Raw genomic sequence first — 17,101 nt, forward strand, 5'->3', positions numbered from 1 at the left:
TTGACACTTGGCATGCATTAACTAAATAATTAAAAAAATAAAATTAATTCCACATTAATCTCTTCACAAAAGAAAACAACCCCACCCCACCCCACAACCCATGTACCAGAGGTCTTCTTCTTCAACCCACCATTTTAAAGATTCTAACTTCTCGGCCTTCTGTTTCGGTTCTCTTTTTTTCTTCATTCTTTGTAAAAAAATATGAATCTGCTAATTTAATTTGCAAAAATTTGAACACTTGAGTTAAAAGAATTGACCAATATTTTCGATCACTCAAATTGAACAAACATCACCACTCATTAAACTTACTAAAAATGATAATAAAAAATTCAATATACTTCCGATTTCTCTTCGTCACGAATTTCAAAATAATTTATTGACGTGATTTATTTAAACAAAAATCTCAAGAGGAATAAAGAACAGTGGGTAACAAGAGAATGAATTTTTGTTATGTTCATTGCCGCCGGAGGAATTAATGGCGACTGGCGAGGTCACAGGGAAGAAGGAAGAAGATAGGGCAAAGGGGGGGGGGGGGGGGGGGGAGATTTTCTCTTTTTAAATCTTGTTTTGGATCATTAATAAAGGTTGGAAAAAATTTCATTTTTTAAAATTGAGAATTTATATTTGTTGTTAGATTGGGTCCATGTGCCATGTGTCCTAATTTGATTTGTGATTATTTTAAGGCAATGCGTGTGGATTACACGCATAACATCTTTAAAGAAAGTTTTTATTTTATATTCAATAGATACATATCTGTTAATATTAGAGTGTCTAACAAGTAATAGTCCTAGTTAAGGTGTCTAAGTGAATTGTGCAAACTACTTTAAGGGGCCGCAAATGACTTAAGCCTATATTATATATATAACGTTAAGCACACTATGATTTAGAAGCCCTTTAGATGTTTCCATTTGCAGTCTCTTATTGAAAATCTTAAGAGTTTTCTGGACATAATATGTTGCATTGTGAAGGTAGGAAGAGATGCACAGACAGAACAGATTTAGGGATTTAACTTTATTATGAAGTGATTAATTATTAATTTGTGTCAGAATCGTAGGGCATAGGTGCAGAAGAAGCTTGGTAGACAAATAATAACAAGTTGATGGGCATTTAATTCAGGATGTAATGATCATATGAGTGTATAACCGTTGACTGGAGAGCCATTAATCTGCGAAGACTTATTTGTATCAGAAAGCTTTGTTCTATATTTTGCTTATGTTCTTTTCCAGTTTCTAAAGCTTATATTATACTTACAGGAGTTATCAAAGTCCAGGCTTCTTGCAAAATCCTTGAAACTGGCGAATTCGAAAAATCAAGACTTGCCGGCTGGTTATAGGTCCGTCCGTGTTAAATGGAAAGATCTGGACAAATGCAACGTATGCCATATGGATGAGGTTAGAAACTGCTTTCATTACTTATGTTCTTTCTTTTTCAGCTAATGCACTATTTTTGAGAGGACTCTTTTAAGTTTTACCTATTTTGGTTCTTGTTATATATGACTAGTGAAGTTGCATCTGGAATCTGTATCTTTTTGACTTTGCCTAATTGATTAGTAACTACAAAATAGTTATTTCAGATCATGCTGATGTAGGTTTTTTTCTTACAGGAGTATGAGAATAATTTGTTTTTGCAGTGTGACAAATGCCGAATGATGGTGAGTGGACTCATCTCTGTCTCTCCATCCTTTTGGGACCAAAGTGTAGTAGTATCTTTCGCTTACCTCTTTTGAATCAAGGTTTTTCCAGCTTTCTATTTCTCTTATCCACACATCTATTATGCAGGATGTTTTAGCTGTCTGTTTTCAGTTAACTCTGCATTAGTTTTTTTTTTGGTTATTGAGCAAAACGATTATTTACATATTATGTCAAAAATGACTATTTGATGCTTCCATTTTGTATCAACTGAAAATTAGGTGAGAACTTTGCAGACCATAAATCCCTTCTTTTACCTTTGAAAGATTTGTCTGCATATTGCTGCACTTTGGCACTTGCACTTGATGGTCATAAAATATTTGGTGGAGTGATATGGATAAACTTATCTATTGTTTGATTTGATTCTGTTGTTCCTCCCTATGGATGCCAAAACTTTGTTGCAATTTTCTATGCTGGTTGATGATCTCTTTTACTTTTGATGTTAGAGTGAGCTGTTTGTGTTCTTACTTCTTAATTGGGTTCGAATATTTGGTTCCATTCTTCCGGTTCAAAATTCTTTGCTGTTGATGATGTGTTCAGGTTCACGCTAGATGCTATGGGGAGCGGGAGCCTATGGATGGAGTACTTTGGTTATGCAATTTGTGTCGTCCAGAGGCTCCAGTAGTCCCTCCCCCTTGTTGCCTGTGCCCTGTTATTGGTACTTTCTTTTGCTTGCATTTTTCACTTCATTTACCCTGCTTGTGTATCTTATTTTAAATGTTAATTAGGTGGTGCTATGAAGCCTACAACTGATGGACGTTGGGCTCATCTTGCTTGTGCCATTTGGATACCAGGTTATTATTATTTTTTCTTTTTTCACATTGCTGACTTGTTATTTTTATAGATGGGTGAATTTCACTGATTATCTTTACCACGATTCAGAAACTTGCTTATCCGACATAAAGAAAATGGAGCCAATTGATGGTTTGAGCAGGATCAGCAAGGTACTATTCCTGTTTTATTTAACTTTCATCATTGTGTAAACACCCCTCAGTATTGCCCTCTTTTGTTGTTTGCACTTTTAAAGGTGCCCTACCATGTTTTGTTCAGGAATCAAGTCATAATTCTCTTTTATGACTCAATGATGATGCATGAATATGACGTCACTCTTGATTGACAAGCTTCTTATTTTATGTGGCTATACTACTAATAATGGCCAATCCCCATAGAATAACTTTGTTAGTGTCTCATAATTTTGTACCCACAATTGTCCCTATGTTATTATTACCTTGAATAGTGATGAACTGATGATTCCGGTATACCTACTTTACTATTTTTAGCCATTGTGCTCTGTTACTATTTTAAATTTTTTCTTGAGATCATTAGCCATTTGCAATTTTGATTCTTAGCAGTATATGTAGAAGGCACGATTAATCTGTCTAACAGGACTTCTAGGATATCTACCGGAATTACTTGTACCTGTCATTATTTCAGATCTTGCTGATTTATGCAATTAGTTTTCATTGCTTGGTTATCAAAAGAAAAAAAATGTCTTTTTTTGTGGAAGCTATCCACATAGATAGGGTTTGCCGCAATCTCTTCTGAACTTTTTTTTTTGTTATTTTGTTAAGGACCGCTGGAAGCTCTTGTGTAGTATCTGTTCTGTTCCTTATGGAGCTTGCATTCAGGTAACCTTGTGGTTGTGTTTCGTCCTAACCCCATGTCAATGTATTAGGAGATTACAATATAGCTTTAATTTTTTATTCTGTGTTCTGTTTTTTTAGGATCATCTTTTAATAATTGGTCTCAAATATTAAAGAATAACAATGCAAATTGGTAGTCTACAAATTTATTAGAAATGTAATTGCTGTTGGATGAGATGTCTTGCATTCTACTGTGCATCTGAAGAGAATCAGAGATGTACTTTTCAGAAAAAAATAATCCTTACGACTTCAATTAATTGATTAGTGAAAACACTTCTATTAATTTCGTGGGATATGATATATAAAATTTAGCTTATAAACGATAAGCATTGACTGCTCAACGATCATTTATCTTTATTGAAATGGAATCTCTGTTCTTTTTTCTGCATCTTGTTTATAAGTTCTGCCTTCTCTATTTCTCTCTCGCACTATCTTTCTTCCTTGCTTTATTTCATTATTCTCTTCTTTTCCTTCGTTTCTATATACTATTAATTTGACCTTTTGGGGGAGGCACTGGTATCCGTATCACAATGATTGAGTAGTACTCTGTATATGCTTATTCAACTACTCGTTAATTTGTTGTCCTCCTTATCTTGTGATGTAGTGCTCAAACCCTGTGTGTAGGGTGGCTTATCATCCTCTTTGTGCACGTGCTGCTGGCTTCTGTGTTGAGGTGATTTCTTCTTAATGTAGTGCTCGTTTTTTATTTATTTATGCATGAATTCTTTGTGTTATCTTTTTGCATGTTTGTTATGCTAACCTATCTTCTGTTGATGTTAATGTTTTATAGCTTGAGGATGAAGACAGATTGCATTTAATCCCTATGGATGACGATGAAGAGGATCAGTGCATTCGGTTGCTTTCTTTCTGCAAGAAGCATAGAGCTGTATCTAATGAGCGTCTTGCTGTTGATGAGTGTGTCGGACAAAAAGCTTGTGAATATTCAGACTATGTTCCTCCACCAAATCCTTCTGGATGTGCTCGCAGTGGTGTGCTATTCTTTCTTGTTCTCCATTAGTATTTATGTGTCATTATTCTAATATCTGTAATTATATGAATTATTTTGGTTTATGCTTTATATTGATGGCATCTTTTGGTACTATTTTCTGTGTGCAACTGTGTAGCAAAGCATTTTATGATTCCTGATTTCTGGTTTGTCATTGAATAGAGCCTTACAATTATTTTGGAAGAAGAGGAAGAAAAGAACCTGAAGTCCTTACAGCTGCATCGTTGAAGCGATTGTATGTAGAAAATAGGCCATATTTGGTTGGTGGCCATAGTCAACATGATCAATCGAGCGACACATTGTCTTCCTCATGTGCTGGCTCTGGACACACCCTTGACCTTCAAAAATTGAGGTGTTCACAGCTTACATCAAGGAGCATTGTTTCAATGGTTGAGAAATACAACTACATGAAAGAAACGCTAGGACAACGACTAGCCTTCGGTAAGCTAAATATCTTGTATGCCTTGTGTGAAGCAAGAATGAAAATTGTCTTAGTATATGGATGCGTTCTGTATACAGCTGCAATCTTATTCTATCCTCTAATATTGCCTTTCACTTTTTGGGACTTCTTTCGTGTTATCGCTCATTGTAGAAATAGAGTAACTGATTAAGTAAAGCTGAAAGTAGATCCATTTGAATATTCAGCTAATCCCTAACTAGATTATTTTGCTAGCTGATGCTACTTTGAGCCTCCTTTGTGCTCTTGGTATCACCACTATTCCCCCTCTCTTACAGGTTATAATTTATTTTTGACATTGTCATTGCCTCCAGGGAAATCCGGAATACATGGGTTTGGCATCTTTGCGAAGCTCCCTCAGAAAGCGGGAGACATGGTAATTTGTCCCTTTATCTTTTTATTACGGTTATATGATTTTGAGCAGCAGCAACAACAACATATCCTGTGTAATCCACAAGTGGGATCTGGGGACAGTGTTGTGTATGCAATCTTTCCCCTTACCACTTGTGTGCAAGTAGCCATATTAGTAAATTCATCCTTATATTCTTTTGTTTGAGAGTTTCAAGACCAAGGACTGATAATTCCTTTATTTAATAGGTAATTGAATACACTGGAGAACTTGTTAGACCTCCTATTGCCGACCGAAGGGAGCACCTAATTTACAACTCACTAGTGGTAAGAACTATATCCTGGCTTATGATGTTTATGTGTTACTTGGTCATTCTTGTGGTTTCTAATAATCTTTTTGATTTCCATGGTAGCAATTATTTGTGGTTATTGAAGTTATAGTTTTAAATACTGGTTGGAGAGAAATGTAATCTTTATCACTTCCAAAAAGTGTAAGCCCGAAAACACAATATTTACCCCCAGATACACCTTCCTAACTTGAATACATGGATTCCCAACACTCTCACTATTAGTGGGCCGTTATTGGGAGTGATTGATGGAAGTACCATTGATCGCTGCAGCATCTTCTCTATATATTTAGCCACAGATAGGATACAAGTTCACTAATATGCTCTTGTTTTAAAAAACATTGTGGGTTCATGCGTATCAGAAGTAAGGGTTACATTCCACGAATACCTGCAGTACGAAAGGTGTTCGTTCTGTAAATAAACTTATTCCTGAGTAAGGCTTGAAAAATGTACTTACTAAAGTAAAACCCCTAAGTTGCATTGCTCTGCATAGGACATTTAGTCACAAGAAATGAATTGTTGGTGATCATGTTACTTGCTCTTGTCAAAGGTCAATGCTTAACACCTAGTAGCTGGAGTATCTATTGAAAGAAGTTAGAATCTATGTGCTGAGTTTGTGATAAGTAGATACTTATGCACTTCATAAGCATCACTTTTCAATTTTGGTTGTTCCATTTTCTTGCACTAGCTTGATGAAGGATCTAAGCTGCCCCAGTTGGTGATTTGGTGGAAAATATATTGTTTCACCATATTATAACATGATTTTTACTTTCAGGGTGCTGGAACATACATGTTTCGAATTGATGATCAGCGTGTTATAGATGCCACAAGGGCTGGAAGCATTGCACATTTGATCAACCATTCGTGTGAAGTACGTAAAATTCTTCCTTGCCTATTTCCCTGTTCCTTGGATGGCTTTATACCCTTGGGATCAATTTTTGTCTCCTCACTAGATGGAAAACACCCGCATTGTATGAACAAAGACGCCATCATTTGTTTTCTGCCATAAACACGGGCCTCTAAACAGACTGTTATGTGTTCTTTCTCAATTGAGTTGACACATTATAATTGCTATTGAAAGATCTTTATTAATAAATGCTTCAATACATCTGAAAATATTGTTCTCTGAGATTACATACGTACAGATGCATATGCATAAATGACGTTTAAAAATCCAATTGGAGCTTACTCCCACAAGATAACTCCTTATGTTGTGTCTCCACTCATAACATCTAAATTCAGATCTATCTTTTAATGATTTGCTGTCACCTTGGATCTCTAAGAGGGATATAATATTTTCTTTTGAAAGGTTATTGATTATGTTGGGGAGCAACATTTATCTGATAAGTCTAAGCTTTCCAGTTGTGTTTTTTGGGAAAGAAAAAACAAGAAGTTCATCCATTGAAGTTGTGAAGTAGTTTCAGTACTTCATCAATTTTAGTATTTTTATTAGGACTTTTGAGATAACATGAGAATGCCAAGTGGGCTGATGTATAAATCTTTTCCTGACATGTCAATTATTGCTCTCTCCATTCCCTTTTTATGTGTCACTCTTTTCTTTAAGTCCATCCCAAAAGAATGTCACCTCTCTATATATAGTGACAATTTGACTTTAAACATTCCATTTTATCCTTGGTAAAATGATTAAGCCACAAAAGTATCTGTTGGCTTTTAGACCACATATTTCAAGTCTTTCTTTCCTTTCAGAACTCCATGCCTGTTTGTTATGGAGTGGCATCTAAGCATAATATATCAGATAGATAATCATATGTAGATTCCTCAGTGAGATCCGGATGTATAGTTCATTGGCCTAGTCAATGGGTTTATTTAGAAAGAATGTTACAATGGAGAATGTGTTGGTGTTTTTAGTTGTTTGTACTTAAGAAGAAATTCTGTAATTGAGCAACAATTCACAACTTGCACTTTTTGTGCAGCCAAATTGCTACTCAAGAGTTATAAGTGTCAACAGCATTGACCATATAATCATATTTTCCAAACGAGATATTAAACAATGGGAAGAACTGACATATGATTACAGGTTTTTCACTCATCTTACTCTAGTATTTCTCACTCCATCTGTTGTGTGGTAAATTGTATTTGTTCATGTTGCAGATTCTTATCTATCGATGAACAACTTGCGTGTTATTGTGGGTTCCCAAGATGCCGAGGTGTAGTAAATGATACTGAAGCTGAGGAACGAATGGCAAAGCTGTATGCACCACGCAGTGAGTTAATAGACTGGGAAGGAGAATAAAAGAGGTTTGTAAATATGTTGATCTTCTGCTTTTTATTTATCATCCATGAATGTACAGATTATCTCAATCTGTCTGAAGGTGGTTATTGATTTGTCATGTTATTTCTGTTGTTTTACATGTATGTTAGTTCTGGCTAGTAATGATATACAAAGTTAGTAGCATGAAATATCAATCTGTTCCATTGCAGCTCTTTGAGAAGGTTTTTGAGAAAATTCTGTTCAGCTCATTCTATTCTCTACCTCACAGCCAACTCACAGTGCACCCTTTTTTTTTTAATACAATTGCGTGTAAAAAATAAAATGAAATTCATAGTAGATATATCAATAGCTTGCCATAAAGCTATATAAAAGGGAGCTGTCACTAGTGTAGGAATAACAGGAGACCAAAAGAATTTCTGCTATGGTGGGTTCACCAAAGTTTGGTACTGGCTCTGTACTTGTTTACCCTTGTTATGCATGAGCTATCTAAAGAATATAGGATGAGGTCCCTATGGTGTATGCTCTTTGTAGTCAATGTTGAGTTAGTTTACATTGTTAGCAAGAGTGTCAGCCAAAAGCTTGAACTACGGAAAGCTACTCTAAAGTTTTAAGTTGAGTGGAAGTAAAAGACTCAATTTATGCATTTCAAGGTTAGCTAGCATAAGAAGAGTGAAGTTGAGCTGAGATAAGATAGAATTGTGGTGCATAAATGCAATCACTTCGGATATTTAGGGTAGATGTTCCCAGGGGACGGTATGATTGATGAAAATGGTACACATAGAATCAAGTAGGACTGGCAATGTAATGGGAGTGAACGGGCCTCTGAAGTCCAATATATCCACAAGATGAGTGAAACAGAGATGTTTTTTTTTGATGAAGTAAATGATGTGAAACACAGATGTTTTACGACAACAAAAGCATACCTAGTGTAGGTATAATCCTATAAGTGGGGTCTTGGGAGGGCAGGATGTAGACAAGCCTTACCCTGGTCTTTCTATGGTAGGGAGACTGTGTCCGATAGACCTTCGGCTCGAAGGAGAAGATATCGAAGTAGCTATGCAAGAAAATACAACAATAAATATAGCAAGATGTAAGGCAAATGAAGCAACAAACAATAGTACACATCGGAGAATAAGAAACCACAGGACTGCTAAATACTACTACTAATAAGGAAGAGGGGAGATGAGGCTAGCCCCTACCTCTCCCACATGAAATGCGACAACACTCGACTGCTTGCTAACCTTGTACGTAATCCTTGACCTCCACACCTCCCTGTCTAGGTTCATGTCCTTACCTCAGTAAGCTGATGTCTACAACTCTCTTTGGCAATTTTACTTTTAATGATGGCGGTAGTGTTCACGTTTGGTTGTGTACTCCTTGATTAATCCACCGAACCCCTTACTACACCAAGAGATGAATGCATACTGTGTATCAGTTAAGTATTCCTCTTTCTTCATTCTCAGTATCCCAAAATCGACCGTGCTGATTCTTGTTAGAAAGGTCAGTTCTACATTTCGATTATTACATCAAGCAAGGTACTATACCATGTATTTATGACATATTTAGCTCTACAGAACGTAAAATGTTTTTCCTGTTTTCTCTACTTCCAATATTCCAAAATCCACGGGTGCTGATCACCTGCATTTAGATTATAATATCAAGCTATGAGGCAGCATTCCAAGAATTTTGTACGTGGCTTACTTTGTACCAGAAGTCCTAAACACAATAATGAAGTCTTGTATTAGAAACTTTTGAATTCATCTATTGTGAAAGACAGTCATTACTAGTGCTTGAGTGGTGTAACAAACTGTAATTGCTTCCACTATTTTGGAATTTAAGCCGGAGCTCTGATGCTTTCGGCTTCAATATGCTTGTATTTCCTGTAATGAGGGTGACATTATTGTGAAATTATAAAATCACCAAAAATGGTGATTTAGCATTTTTTTATTCTGAGCTTGATGAGAACCACCCGTCCATTGACCTTCTGTACATGGAACCATGTACTGGAACATTAGTGAGAATTTTCTCTTTTCCACCTTCTGCTATCCGTTTTTTGGTGTCTTGTTTTTATTCTCCCAATTTTTCAATGTCCTTAGCGGAGTTATACTCCGGTTTGCCTAACACATCAATTCATGTGTTTACAAAGTGCCGGTTGCTGAAACTAGCCTCATTCTTTATCTTTTAATCAGTTTTTCACTCATTATCATGGTGGTGTTTTCCATATACTAATAACAGTTTACCTCTTGTGCAGAAGTCTTTCCCTCGAAGTGAGGTGCCTTTGGTTTCTTGCTCACTCTCGTGGCTTGCCTACTTCTACCTGGTTCAGATGTCCTATTGCTCCAGGACTTGTAATTTTCTTCTGCCTTTTGTACCAAGTCTAGTGTTGCTCTGGAGCTTCTTTTGCGGCTTTATGAATTCATTCACCTATCATTCTGATCATGAATGTCTATGTACGAAATTGCCCAATTAGTCTGTCTATACTTTCAATTCATTTTTTTCTTCCTTAGTACCCAATTCTCTGTAGAAAATTAAATGCAATGAAGATGCCATTATCTGAAACTCGAGCCTTTTTTTTGCAAGTGTTCATCAACCATGTGTACAATTATAAGCCTTAATTTTCTTCAATATCCAGGAGTTAAGGCCTCCTTATAGAGGGGAAAAGACTGGTTGAAGAAGATGCGTCTTCTTTAGCTCATAGTTCCTTGAATAATCACCTCTCCCCTCAGAGATATGTAATACTGATGGGATGTTAGAATGTAGTGGGCTTTCCTTAGACTGTAGTTCTAATATAATTCTGTGTAAATCATGCTTCATAAGTAAACATGCATTGTGCATGAAAAACTAACAAAATTACGTTTTAGGTCAAAACCATGACATTTTGAAGGATATAGTGCCTTGCATCATTTTGATGACTAATGGATTTCAGGATGATCTATGGGTAGAAGTAGTCTTTTTTGAATCTATCAGTTAATTGCTTTTGCATTATACTATTTTGATTAGTCTGCTGACAGGTAATTTCTTTTGGGAAAGGAAGTTTGGGTGTGTTACTGTTTGTAACTATAGTCAGTCGGAGATGTATGCTTCCTCTTTACTATGTTTTTGTGCTAAGTTAATAAAGCTTAAGGATGTATAACAAGACCTGTCATTTGTTTGGGTTTCCATTTGGAAAGAGTATTAGAGGTTGAGTCGAGAAGTCGTGTAGTTTGGTTGGAAGTCCTACGCCCCATGACTAAGTTTTGTTAAAGAATTTGGTGCTTGAATAGGTCAAACTTTAAATCGCTAGTCAACTTTGGAACTATGAAAAATCTTACCTTCTTGCCAAATTGACGAAGAACGTGTTTCGTTTGAGTTGATTGCAATCTATATAGTCACATATTATTATCAATTGGAATGACATCTAAAACTTAAACAATTTATTGCTCTTCTTTACTCTCCACACACTAGTAGGAGTAGAATCTCTTTCATGAGACTTTTATTATGCTAGTTAACATATCCATAACTAGGTAATTTACCCGCGTTTTGCGCGGGCATAAATAATCTTTCTATCTTTTGAACAGTTTTTCCAATAATCGATAAGAAAAAAAAAATAAATTTTAGTAGGTCTTAAGAACATTTCAACTGAAATTAAATGATTTGACATTATCACATATCTCAAGAATTTTTAACATATAATGAATGATTAAAAATATCTTGATATCTAATCATTTTTATCTTTTACATAATTTATCATAATATATGTTTGATGATATAATTGTCTTGTTAAAATTGAGTGGTGTTTTTATGTAGCGATTAAACATATTTTTTTCTATTTTTTTGTAAATGAAAAATATAGAACTGATAATTTTATGGCTAGAATAACACTCCTTGTTANAGGTCTTAAGAACATTTCAACTGAAATTAAATGATTTGACATTATCACATATCTCAAGAATTTTTAACATATAATGAATGATTAAAAATATCTTGATATCTAATCATTTTTATCGTTTACATAATTTATCATAATATATGTTTGATGATATAATTGTCTTGTTAAAACTGAGTGGTGTTTTTATGTAGCAATTAAACATATTTTTTTCTATTTTTTTGTAAATGAAAAATATAGAACTGATAATTTTATGGCTAGAATAACACTCCTTGTTAAAAACAAATTATATAAAAGTTTTCGATAATCAATATTAGTTATAAATAAGTTAAGACCGTTAAAAATGTACACCTCAACAACATAAATAGATTTTTTAGAGACAACCTACTTGTGTGAGGTCAAACGTTCACTACATTTCGTTATTGTTACATTGTTACTCTAACAAAATTTATAGAAGGAGAAAAATATATTTGAAACAACAGCAAAATAATATTGCTGACCCTTTTAGAAATTCAATCTTCATTAAATTGCTGCTCTGAAGCCCCTTCTAGATGCTTAATCAATGCAACTTTACGACTTTTACAGAAATATGTATGTATAGTTGTTGCATTATGAAAGTACAAGTAGATCAAAATGTTGGATTCTAGACTCATGTTAAAGAAATATTCTTGAACATTAACAAAAAAAAGAGTCTAACCTAGATAACTCAAATGCTGAGCAATGACTTTGGACATAAAGGACAACAAATTTATGTTAATAGACATATCTTTTGTAGCTTAAGATATTACTTTTATTTAGGGCAGATTTTGTTTCATATTCTTCAAATTAAGCTTGCTGAAAATAGTCATAACTCACACCAAAAATATTTAGTAGAGCTGAATGAGAAGGAAAAAAAAGAAAAACATTAAAAGGACGAAAGCTTTGTCCAAGTGAGATCATATACATACCAAACGAAAAATAATCAATACAATTTTAATGAGACAACAAAACAACGAGAAAAAACATACATTAAAGGGAGTAAACTATGAGACATCCAATGATGATAACAAATCATTCTAACCAGAAAAGTTCTCATGTTTTATAAAAACATACCTAAGAAAATTGACCAACACTTCAATCAACTTTCAATCCTTAAAGTAATCATAATATCCAGTGATAAAATTTAGTAAAAATAGATAACAACAACGTAAAAACAAAAAAATATCGGCAGAAGAAGTTAATAATATAATCATAAATTAATGACTATAAAAACATAATCATAAATTAATGACTGTAAAAACATACCAAGATCTGTAACAATAGAATGAAACAAAATGGAAAAAATTGAGCCCACTAAATGCACAGTGCCCCCTTAATGTCCTCTTAAGGAAACTATTCCCCCCTAGTACCCGAGATTTAAAGGAATAGATCTCTCAGGAAAGAACGATTCTATTCACCGGTGTATCGATACAAAAAAATGGTGTCAGTGAGTCATTCAACAAGAGAAAAGTACACAATTATTTAATTGTCCAGAAGAAGAAGAATTTCAAAATTTTTGTTGTTTTAAAATGAGAGGAAATTTCTCTATTTATAGACAACAAAAGGTAGTGTGAACAAATGGTCACAACCTTTCATAAAAGTCACAACTTTTCATAAAAATCGCAACTTTTCATAAAAGTTGCAACTCTTCATAAAAGTCGCAACTCTTCATAAAAGTCGTAACTTTTCGTAAAAGTCACAACTTTTTATGAAAGGGGAAAGCTAGTTTTGGAAATAAAATAAATTAAAAGGGAATCCTGGTTTGTGGTGGCGCCACGTAGGCGGGTCTAGGGTTCTCTTTTATATATATATATATATATGATTAGGGTAAACAAGTAAGGGTTAATGTTGATCCTCAGTATAAACCCACAATTATGAGGAATCTTGAATTTTCTACTACTGTTTTCGCATTAATGACATTCATATTTGTAACATGAATTCCTTTTGTTTGCAACATTCACCAAAGAACTTTTCTTGGTGCTCGATCATATGCTTTTTCTAGGTAAATAAGTGAATATCATCTGTAGATTGTTTTTCCTCTTGCTATATAAGTTCCTTTCATTTTCTTAGTAAGGGTATAGCCTTTGTTGTAATTCCATCAAGGCATAAATCCAAATTGGTTCGATGTTACTCTTGTAGTGTCCTCATGTCTACACTCAAATAAGTTTAATGCCATCATTGTTTGCTATGCTTTGAGTGTCTCCATCATATATATTGGAATCAATGTGCTTTTCTACAATCACCTCTATGAGACAGAGTTCTAAAGCTAAATGAGTGGAAGAAGTCTAAATGGACCAAAGTGAGGTGCAAAAAGAAGTAAACCATCTCTGTTAGTTCTTTTTTGAATTTTCATTCTGATTTTTTACATGTATTTTTCAAACTGTTAGGCTTTTGGTGATTTTTATTATTTTTTTGTTATATTTCTTATGTTGATGAGTTCTTAGTTAATTGTTACGTAGTTAGTAGCTTTAAATAATTAATTGTTTACTTGCCAAATGACCCAAGCTAGCCACTGTTAGCTGATTTTTTGGGAAGTGCTTAACGCAGTACACATATTTCTTGATGTTTTTTTTTTTCATTTACCAAAAAACAATAACGGATAATAAAACTTCAGATTATATTTGTCATTAAGAAATAGATACACTAAAAATATACTCCATGTGTCCCAATTTATGTGGTATACTTTCCTTTCAAGTCCATCCCAAAAAGAATGTCATCTTTCTATATTTAGAAACAACTTAACTTTAAAGTTTCCCTTAGTCACAAACAATCAATGAGTGTTTTAGACCACTAATTTCCTAAATCTTACTTTTAAATTTTTTTTTTCGTATCAAGTCAAATGGTGCCACATAAATTGGGACGGAGGGAGTAATATTTACCTTAATATATACAAATTAGTTACTTTTATACAACCATCAATCCTTATGCTTTTAGCATATTTGTCATGCTAAGGGTCATACAAGGGGTGTCAAATGGGCGGGTTGAGTTAAAATTAGAGATATTAAAATGGGTTGAAATACAAATTGGGTTGGGTCCTGACCTGCCCAAGTTTACTTTGGGCTCAAATGGGCTTGAAAATTGGTTGTGTCATGACCCGCCCAATTTGACCTGCTTAATCTTAATAATTTTAACATATTGTTATTTAACTTTTATAACCACAATTTGAATTTCAACTCAAGAAAATAAAATAAATAGTTACAAAAGAATAGATAAATCCTAGAAGATATAAAATAAATAATAATTTATACCTTCTATATAGGAACATACATTACATCAATGCAAAATAGTCTGAAAACGGGTTGAAATTGGAGATTAAATTGGGCTCAATCGAAGATTCTTCTAAAATGGGTTAAGACTTGAATGAGTTGAGATTGCACCTAATTCAAATTATCTTGAGCTCAATCCATAAAATTCTGGGTGGGTTACCTATATTGGAGCTAGCTCATTTTGACACCCTAGGTCATACCATCCCCATAACCCATGCAATCTTGGTCATAGCTAGGGTCATCCTAGTAGGATGCTTTAAGCCATGATCGTCAGACCTAGCATGTCCCCTTCACGTCTTCATATTGATTGGACTGCCCCGTTCTTTATATTGGCTGGAATGTGCTTCTTGTGAGACTGATTGTAGTGTCACAAGAAATCTACCGCATCATAGAGATTAACGACATCATTTAACTCATCAGAAGAAGAGCTCGCATGTGCAGAAAGATGAAGCTGCAAAAACAACAAACCTAGTGGTCCTACTCCTACAAGTGGGGTTTGGGAGGGTGTGGCGTACACAAACCTTGCCCCTAACACGTGTCGTGGTGGAGTCATAGGCGTGGTCCAAATGAAGTTACTAAGTTTAATTTAAAAAAATAACTACTAACTTAAACTAATATTGAACATATATTAATATGAATTAAATATTATTAGAAGTTTAACATGTGCCTTGACGGGGTCTTAGGCAGATGGCTTGAAAGTGTTTGATGGATGGAAAATCGATGAATCTTAATGTATGCAAGAACTATAAAATAATAAGTACTTCTTTGTATTAAATAATACCTATTTTAAAAATGTATTTTAATCTTTAAATACTAACTGCGTATCGACAGATAATCTACAAAGCAGTTTGGACCAATGAAGCTCTACCGTCTTCCCCCCTCCACATCTCAACCCAGTGGTTTGGAAAGCGAGAAGTGGGAAAAAGTGACAAGGGTTTGCTTCATGGAAGGGAGAACTGAATCACACTTTTTTCAACTAAAGCATAGTTAAATACAATAATAAAAAAATATTAAATTCGTATAGATAAATAACCAAACACTCTATAGAAATAACATATTAATCAAATCTTTAAAATTTTAAAATATTAAGTAAATAATATATACTAGAACTAAATTAAAAAAGCTACAAATGTTCACTACAATCACAAACAAAAAAATAATCTGAATATTTGTAAGCTACAACAAACAAAAAAAATTAAAAAAAAGAAGTAACAAAACAGAGAACAAAAAAGCTGCAGTAAACTAATAGAGGAGGAGGAGAATGGAAAAAATTGAAAGGAGGAGACGAAGTGAAGAATAGAAAAAAGAAGGGGAAAATATTGAAAAAAAGGAGAAGAGAACAGGAATAGAAATCAGAGGTGAAAAGAGAAGGAGAAAAGATTGAAAAAGGAGGAGAAAAGGAATAGAAAACAAAGGAGAACAGTGAGAAAAAAATCGAAAAAATAGGAGAAGAGAAGAACTTGCCTTGAAACCCTAGAAGTGGGGAAGAGCAGCAACATGGAAAACCAAGAAAATATGTAAGAATGTTGCAATTTTTTTAAAAAAATAGACCTAAAATTTCATTTCCCCCCTATAAAAGCAACACTTCATGCTCCTTGCTTATTTTACTGAAGTGAGCAATTTTTCCATCGCACTTGCGCTTGACCTTTGCCTCGCTTCATGTTTTAAGCGATGAAGCAATTGCTTTTAATAAGATTGTCTCAGCGTTGGTCGTTCTTCGTAATACATGATAGTCCACAAACATCTATGTTGAAAGAAGCCTAATCAATGTCATCATGCACATGGATGAAGGCGTCTTGGTTTGAGCAGAAGAGATAGCCAAGGCTGAGGTAGATCATGAAATGAGTCTGCCAAAGTCAATTGATTCGATAGGCGTGTTAAAATTGAGACTTGCAAAACCCATTAGAGTAGACAGTTTTGTGGGAGCAACACCTACATCATCAGCCTCATCTACGGGGCAATGATCACCATGTCTGATGTTGTGACCATGTTTGCTTCTGCCACTATGTCTACGCTCGACACCTTCGCCACGAGCAGGAGACACCTCCAGTGCATGTTGGTAATCACGTATAGGCATATATCCTGTGTCATATGAAAGCCACCCACCCTCTTGTGTGGCTTGCAACTTTTCGACTGGGATCTAAGAATGCGTAAAACCCAACTTATATAATAGCGTTGCAACATCTACTACAACACCATGTACTTGTAACACCTACACATCTAACCCTAT

The 17,101-nt window shown here is 34.5% G+C and overlaps 1 protein-coding gene across 3 annotated transcripts in view; it reads left to right on the plus strand.

Moving 5' to 3' along the window:
• The window catches only part of LOC125852910 (histone-lysine N-methyltransferase ATX2-like), a 44,182-nt gene that overhangs the window by 11,989 nt on the left and 15,092 nt on the right, over positions 1-17,101 (plus strand). Inside the window, exons 11-25 of one of the 3 annotated variants that reach the window (XR_007445085.1) lie at positions 1,254-1,391; positions 1,604-1,651; positions 2,229-2,346; positions 2,417-2,482; positions 2,571-2,632; positions 3,260-3,316; positions 3,936-4,004; positions 4,122-4,320; positions 4,500-4,778; positions 5,109-5,170; positions 5,392-5,469; positions 6,265-6,360; positions 7,424-7,527; positions 7,602-7,748; positions 9,974-10,070. Coding sequence is in view for 1 of the 3 variants with exons in the window: in XM_049532592.1 (XP_049388549.1) it covers positions 1,254-1,391; positions 1,604-1,651; positions 2,229-2,346; positions 2,417-2,482; positions 2,571-2,632; positions 3,260-3,316; positions 3,936-4,004; positions 4,122-4,320; positions 4,500-4,778; positions 5,109-5,170; positions 5,392-5,469; positions 6,265-6,360; positions 7,424-7,527; positions 7,602-7,743 (1,518 nt within the window). In the remaining 2 variants the exon portion in view is untranslated. Of the gene's footprint in view, positions 1-1,253; positions 1,392-1,603; positions 1,652-2,228; positions 2,347-2,416; positions 2,483-2,570; positions 2,633-3,259; positions 3,317-3,935; positions 4,005-4,121; positions 4,321-4,499; positions 4,779-5,108; positions 5,171-5,391; positions 5,470-6,264; positions 6,361-7,423; positions 7,528-7,601; positions 7,749-9,973; positions 10,214-17,101 lie in introns of those variants that run through there. The other 2 variants (XM_049532592.1, XR_007445086.1) reach the window with 2 other exon arrangements.

This window comes from Solanum stenotomum, unplaced genomic scaffold, assembly GCF_019186545.1.
Source record: "Solanum stenotomum isolate F172 unplaced genomic scaffold, ASM1918654v1 scaffold6733, whole genome shotgun sequence".
Taxonomy (NCBI): Eukaryota; Viridiplantae; Streptophyta; class Magnoliopsida; order Solanales; family Solanaceae; genus Solanum; species Solanum stenotomum.